At 36.4% G+C, this 7,891-nt stretch overlaps 2 protein-coding genes across 2 annotated transcripts; one reads left to right on the forward strand and one right to left on the reverse strand.

Moving 5' to 3' along the window:
• Nucleotides 131–5,174, reverse strand: LOC18774931 (importin subunit alpha-4). The gene is made up of 10 exons (XM_007204968.2): nucleotides 4,739–5,174; nucleotides 4,151–4,247; nucleotides 3,959–4,050; nucleotides 3,736–3,867; nucleotides 3,135–3,320; nucleotides 2,815–2,978; nucleotides 2,605–2,683; nucleotides 2,318–2,446; nucleotides 1,335–1,462; nucleotides 131–854 (listed from the first exon to the last, which is right to left on the reverse strand). The coding sequence occupies exons 1-10, from the start codon at nucleotides 4,955–4,957 to the stop codon at nucleotides 479–481; spliced, it is 1,602 nt and encodes a 533-aa protein (XP_007205030.1). The 5' UTR covers nucleotides 4,958–5,174; the 3' UTR covers nucleotides 131–478.
• LOC109949773 lies at nucleotides 6,680–7,084 on the forward strand. Its single transcript, XM_020565984.1, has one exon. The coding sequence runs from the start codon at nucleotides 6,777–6,779 to the stop codon at nucleotides 6,969–6,971; it is 195 nt and encodes a 64-aa protein (XP_020421573.1). The 5' UTR covers nucleotides 6,680–6,776; the 3' UTR covers nucleotides 6,972–7,084.

Raw genomic sequence — 7,891 nt, forward strand, 5'->3', positions numbered from 1 at the left:
TGAGAGATGATGAATATATCAAGATTATATTCTATAGGTGATGATAAGTTGTCCTTTTGTGAGATTTTGTTGCAAATGGAGCAGAGACCAGATCAATGCGGGCAACCCGAGCCAAACCCGAATGTTTCATCGGTTAACATAGAATTCAATAATTTTTCTTAACACAACTAATATCAATCAAAAGATTCTTAAAAAGTAAATTTAAAAAAAACAAAAACATGCTGAGAACAGAAGCCATTATTTTTGCTCCAATTCCAGGTAAAACACAAGGAGTGACAATTTTTTCCTATTAGAAGTATGGAAATGCAAAGTAATAATAGAAAACAGCCGCTTGCGCACATCTATCAAATTCCATAGACAAGCCTATGTGCCAACCAAAAAACCCTGGCCCTTGGCAGTGAGGGAAAATCAAAATGAGGTTTGGAAATTCATCAAAAGGAGGTAAAGAAACCTACACTGCTAGAAAAACGGAATCCTATCAAAATTTGAAACCACCAGGGGGAGGGTTGGGCTGGTTTGCTCCAAAAGTAAAATCATGCTGATTTCCATCCCCATTCTCCTGAATGTTCTGTCCTTCTTCTTCCTCGGCCCAATATCTCTCCAAGATCTTCACAGCCTTCTCATAAATTTCATTGTTATCATGTGTCTGCAGATTCTCAATCTTATCCAAACCTTCACATTCATCGACCAGTTGTGCATAAAGATTGATCCCGTCATTCATTCCCATTTCTTTGTCTGCCTCACCCACCTTCAGAATGTTCTCAAGACCTTCAAGGCACACAGTTATAATCCTTGGATCTGGGCAGATTAGAAGATCACAGAGCGGTTTAATACAACCTCTGGAAGCCAGGTGTCTGCAAGAACATTAATCATGCATGTAAAATATCGGAAGATATAGTATGAACACTATCACATAATCAATCTGGTAGAAGAAACTCAACTAAAGAACACAATTGAGTATTTTGTCTTTGCCTTTGTCCAAATATATACCAGAAGGTCATCACTATCAGTGTTTTTCAACATTAGAATGGCAGCCAATATATTGATTCCACTCAAAAGCTGATAAAGCTGAGTAGCACCATGTATTTCCATTTATTATCTGGCTGGGGAATGTTGCACAACCCAACTCTTTTCCCAACTTTCTTTCAACTCTCTCAATGAGGTAGGACCCCAAATATTGTGGAATCAATCCTGTGATAGAGTTGGAAGTAAAATTGGAAATAGAGTTAGGTTGTATAGCATCTTCCATGTGGGTGTATGTATTTATCTGTCCATGTATGCAAGTGGAAAAATGAAGGTGGAAAAACTAATCCAGTGGTAAAGGTAGAGCATACTGAATCTGTTCATGAGATCCTCCAGAAGTGGCATTTGAGATGGCCCACGCAGCCTCCTTTTTTATGTCAAATTCTGCATGTTGGAGAACTTGCACAAGCGGGAGGATTATATCGGCTTCAATCACAGCCTGTTAAATGGAATTTAATAGACAAAAAATGTAAGAACTGTATCAAGTAACATCCTCCCAGATCAAATTAATTGCGGGACAAGGCAAGAAACAAGATCAAGAAAACTTCCTACAAGCAAAAGGGATTAAGAAAACAAATTCCAATACATTTACAGAGACCATTCAAAACATCTATAGAAAATTTATAAGCATTTTCTTTGCCAAGTAATTATATAACTGGTAAGAAACAATATCAGTCAAAACAAAATAGAAGTGTTAATAAAAATAACTAATAAACAAAATCTCCCTTCCTTGTGACAACTAGGCTATGTAAGTGTGGGGCTCTTACCCAACAATCCCCCAACCGATCTACCACTAAATAAAAGAGTACAAATAAAACCATCCAGTTATATCACGCAGTCATCCTACTTGTAGAGATGGTTATGAAACACCAGACACCCACCCTGAACATGAAAACGTAGTACAGTGGATTTAGTGGGTGCCATGCATTAACAAAATGCATGAGATAAGAAAAACTGATAGGTGCAAAATTTACTTATGTTGCGCTACGATTGGTACTTTGGTACCTTTAGAAGAAAATATTTGAATTTGACTTCTTAGTCCATACTGTCTAACAAGAGAAGTAGTGATTTTTATATTTAATAAAATCCACACTTTAAATACACTTATTTGGAACATGATGGACTTCAAATGCTCAAGAAATATATGTTCTTATAAATGCTTTTCTCAATTCATGACAAGTGAGTATCACAACTTTCTTTTCTTGTTTTTCTTTTAACATTTGATGCAAACAATTTAAACTAAGTAGTCGAATTTAAATCCAGAAATCCAAACGCAATTTAACGGAATTTATACCTGTATTTGAATTTTATTCCCGGCTGTGATATTTGAAATTGTCCAACAAGCTTCTTTCTTGATGCTCTTTTTGTGATTTTGTGTGAGAAGTTGATGGAGGTGAGGGAGCACTTGGTTATCAATAACAAACTGGAACATATACAGAGGTCACTTTGTTGCTATACATAGCAATGAAAATCAAGGCATTATAAAAAATAAAAACAAAAACATAGAACTGCTGTCCTGCAGGAAGAGCAGATTCGGATGACATTGGGCTCTAAAGGGTAAATACAAATTAGTGTTAATACCTGAGTCTGGGAATCATCACCAGTAACAATGTTTCCCACTGTCCGAAGAGCAGGTATAAGAACCGTAGGTGATGGATGACTGGCATAAACAAATCGTAGTGAATAAAAAATCACTCAAGGTGAGTATCCTAAACAACTATACTAAGATATTATGGACCAGTGAAGGCCACTGCCACATGTGAATAGCTTGTAGAGAGTATAGAAACTAACGTCAGAAGCTCCATAAGTCGCTGGCAGACGCCCGCTTCAATCACAGCCTGAATTTTGTCATTTGGACCATCTGAGAGATATGATAGGGCCCAGCAAGCGTCTGTCAAGACTTCTTCATCATTTAAGTAAATAAGTTGTCGAAGAATTGGTAAGGCAGGCTTCACCTGAAACAAAACACATGCAGATAAGCAAGCAGAAAGGGTACTTATTACAGTCACGTAAGGCATCAACCAAAATTAAATTAGGAAGGGATGCCAACTGACATTTAACATATATTATTAAGGTTTTAACCAGAAAAAATTCTCGAAATCCCCACGAACCTGATCAAATGGTGTTGCTGGCTTGCCACGACAAAAGTTGGATAAAGTCCATGTAGCATTCCTTAGCATGGATAACTTGGAATGTTCATTTAATTGAGCTAGCAATGGCATTAGTGCACCTTGTCCAAGAACAAGATCCCTGCAACTAGGAGAGTCACCAGCAACATTTCCTAGAGCCCACACTGCCTGTTAGAGAATCAAGAAAGCAAGGATTTTCATCCAGTACAATCAAACAAATGGAAATTTCTGGCAGTCAAAAGGGAGAGAAACTATAAGTTGTAGAACCAGTAAAACTTAGAACACAAAGAAGCATATATACCAAAATAATGAGCAGAATACTTTCTGAAACTTATTACTAACTTACATATCATATTGAAATTGGAAAGAATATCAAACATGCATAACTTAGAATCATTCAGAAAGTCCAAGTACTTTTTCCCCGTGTTCTGAAGTCAAATTTCTGAAACTTATTAATAACTTATATATCATATTGAAACTGGAAAGTCTTTCAGATATGCATCACTCGAAATATTTAGAAATTCCAAATCCAAAGGCAATGCTCTCAAGTTGATGAAAAGTGTGAAAGGTAGAGAGAGACAACCTGCTCTCTGACATCATCACTGCCAGAGCTAAGAAGCTGCACAAACATGGGGACCGCACCATGTTCAATAACAACTCGTGTATGATCTGATGTTCCAGATGCAACATTGGTCAAAGCCCATGCAGCTTCAAACTGCATATAAAGATGAAAGTCAACGTCAGTGTTTGATCACACCTTAAAGGATAATTTCATTTTAACAACAAACATCAAAAATATTCCGTACTTGCAATTGGGGCATATCATGTCTCCCAAGAAACTCCACAAACCGAGGGACCGCACCTGCTTTTATAACCTCGTCAATTGGAGGGCTGCGTTCTACACAAAAACGAAAAACCAAAAGTCAAGAACACCACACGAATATTTCACCAAAATAGGAATAGGAAATGAACTTCAAGTATTGGAGCTGCTCCCAAACCAATTGATAATAGCTTCCTAAACTGAGTGGTAGCCTCCAATTGCAAAGCAGGATCATCAGACCATACTCCTTGCACCATTGAGGGAATACTTTCCAACTGTTAAACAACACTAACATAAATTAATGACCAACCCTTTTAATATAAGATCAAATTGCAAGAAGAGGAACATAAAGAGTCAACTTTCTAAAGATCTCATGCATGAACATTCTTCTTTGCCCCCAGGACTTGAACAAAAAAGAAGCAAACTATACAACTTACTTCTTGAATAAAGAATCAAGCTATACAACTTACTTCTTGAATAAACAGAAAATTCTCCGTTGCCTTAAGCAAACTATCGATTCAACATCCCTTATAATCAATTTCTTACAAAACGGTAATTCTCATTTTTAAATCCGTTCCCTTTCCTTCACTTTCTCAGCAACCAAGCACATCCATACAAACTAATCCCACAACAATTCAAACCAAAAAATCAAACAAACCCCACAACCACAACGATTCAAAATCCCTAAGACACTAAGCTCAATAAAAAAAACAAACCACAAAGTATTACCAAGAAGATTTAAAAATAAAATAAAACGAAGTAGTACCCTCTTCTCGAAAACGACGGCGGTTTGGGTGCCATCAAGCAGTTGCTGCTGGGACGGAGGCAAGCCTTCCCTTCTCTTCTTGAGCAAATTGTCCTCGCGCTTGTTCTTCCTGATCTCCACCAAGTTGTCCTCCCTTCTCCTCCGAGCCTGGTCCGCATCCACTCCAGTCTTGTACGATTTCTTGCGCACCTCGGTACGTGTGCCCGGGCGCAGAGACATTGTCTTCTGATTTAGGTTTTGGTTCGCTTTCGGGTCTGTGAAATAGCGCTCGCAAAGTGTTCGATGAAATTACTAAAAAGAAAACAACAGCGAAGAAATTGATTGAGATTTCGGGGTGGGGGGAAATATAAAATAAGAAAAATAGGCGAGTCTGGGGTTTGGCCGGGATCGTATGTTCGTATATCTTACGACGCAAATACATTCTATCTTCAAATCTATAATATTCAATAACACGATCTACGGCTCACCTAAGATATGAGAACTTGTAATTTAAATTTGGAAAATCTCAGCCGCCCGTTCAATAGCGTATAGTCTACGACATCTAACAAATGAGAATGACATAATTAAATAATTTTCTTTTTTTCTGTTGGGATAGCTTTTCTCATTTCTTTACCAAACTTTAAAAATAAATAAATCTAACTCGTATCAAACAAATGAATTATTGGAGGAGATTGTCAACATATTACTTGTGTATCTGAAATAAGATAGTGAGTCATTTGAATTGAAGGGATAATGTGTACAATAATCAAGTAGTTGATGTAATTGGATTTTTTGAATTTCGTGATTGACAATTTCTTTTCCCTGAATGCTTGATTTTAGCTCAATTTCAAATTGTAACGTTATCGTTTGAAATTTTTCAAAAGTTAACCATATACTGAAAAATACTTCTAAATATTAAATATGATTTTATTTATTTGGCTAAAGTTAGGAAAGGAAAGGAGGAACTCACACATCGGTACCATCCAAGATTATTTCTAGGGATGGTCCTTAATTGATTATAACTACTAACACCCCACAAACATAACCCCTTCACGTAAAGTAAATTTAACCATACCATTTTAAAATCCTTGGGTCGTCCTTGACTATTTGGGAGCACGTATGTATGTGTAAATCCAACTAACACCCTATTAATATGGATTATGATTAGTTAAGAGCATCCACAATGATGTTTTTTATTTGTTTGCTAAAATTTAGCTAACAATATAAGAAAACTATTTTAGAAGCTCTCTAAAAAATTTCAACTCCAACCATACTCATTAATTTGGAGAGTCATAAATACTATCACTCTTTTTTGATTGGTCCATTTCTATTAAAAAATAAAAAATAAAATAGTTAGCATTAAATAAAGGTTTAAAATACTCATTAAATAAAGCAACATTAAATTATAGGGAGCCATTAGGAATCTTTTCTCTCTCATCAGATTTAAAAGCTCCTAGAGGACTTCATATTTTAGAATGTGGATAGGGAGTATGATTAAAGTTACATTTTTACGATTTCTCCATAAGAAAGTGGTTTATGGAGCCAATTGTGTATGCTCAATAGCTAAAATATCCTCTCACCCATGAATTGCATAATAAGAGTATTTAGGTCTGCACCGGTAGGAATCTTCCTTCCAATATCGGTTTTATCGGAAAAGAAAAAGTTCCATTTTCCAGACTTGCCACTTGCACGAGCCAATAGAAGAAAGCCATTATTTTCTAAAACTCTTCAAAACTTTTTGAATGTGATTGAATTCAATCTCGTTGTCGTTTTTTAATTTTCCCTCCAAACTATTTTTCAAATAATTGCATATTTTGTCTTATTAACAAGAATTTCCCAACTAGTGCTGCACATCTCTGATCCTAACCCCCAATCTCCGCCGTGGATCAACGGACCCCACTTATTTTCATTTACCATTTTGCCATCGCCCTCCTCCATGTATAAAAACCCCGCTCCCTCTCTCCCTCTCCTCCTTACAAATACAAACCCGGTCGAAACTAGAGAGAAAGCAAGCGCCGGGTCACTGAAGTGAAGACTGCAGTCGAGAGAGCAAGAGAGAATGTCCTGGTGGCGGTCCGCGTCAGCATTCAGGTCGCCGATGGGGTGGGCCCCGCGGAGCCTGCTGAGGTGGTGGCCGGAGCTGAGCCTGTCGATCGTGGACGACGTCGTTTGGCCGCTGGTAACGGCGTTCGAGTCCGTGGCCTTGGTCTCGATGCTCTTCTTTTTCTTCGTCTTCTGCGGATGCACTGTGTGAGCATCAAGCGCGTGATTTTCGATCATGAAGCAGTGAAGGGCAGGCGAATTTCGGAGGCGGAGACGCCGATGTTCAGTTGTAGGTAGGAGAAACATTAAGCATGTGAGGGGAAGTGGGGGAAGTAAGTAGATAGGAATAGGAAGTGGCAGAAGAAGCGTTATTTATGTGGAATTTAAATTTAGGAATTTTGGTGTTGTAATTGTGATAGATGGTTTTAATTTCAATTTTTGATCTCTTTGTTTCTGGGCAATTTTATTTCTTATTTTTATATATGCATAATTTGATGGAAGTTGGGCTTATAAGGATGTATGGATATACGAAAACAATCATGTTTTTATTTTAGATAAAATCTGAATCATTGATATTTTCCTTTATAATTTAAGAACAAGAAATGCATAAACTTAATTCCCAAAAGTATGATGTTACATGAACATACTACTAGAAACACTTAATAAAAACTAACTGGGCAATTTTATTTCATATTTTTATATCTGCATAATTTGATAGAAGTTGGGCTTACACGGATACATGGATTGGCTATCATGTTTATTTTAGATGCAATCTGAATCATTGATATTTTTCTTTATCTATATATATAAAATACTAGAAAATGCCCTTGGTTAATGCAAACATTAAGAATTCAAATTATTAATTAAATGAGGATAATATGGTAAATTCACACTTTTTTATATTTAAAAAAATTAAAAGAAAAAGAAAAAGCAGATAATGGATCCTATTTTTATGGAACACAACTACCCATTATCTTTTTTAATTCTAAAATAAATTTACTTACTTTTTTTAAAAAACCTCTCGCAAGCGCGGAAGCGCGTGCAGAGAGGCTAGTAATTTAAGAACAGTAAATGCATTAACTTAATTCCTGAAACAATTCCAATTATTAATGAAAAAGGAAAAAAAATGAA

The sequence above is a fragment of the Prunus persica genome, chromosome G6 (assembly GCF_000346465.2).
Source record: "Prunus persica cultivar Lovell chromosome G6, Prunus_persica_NCBIv2, whole genome shotgun sequence".
In the NCBI taxonomy this organism is placed as follows: domain Eukaryota; kingdom Viridiplantae; phylum Streptophyta; class Magnoliopsida; order Rosales; family Rosaceae; genus Prunus; species Prunus persica.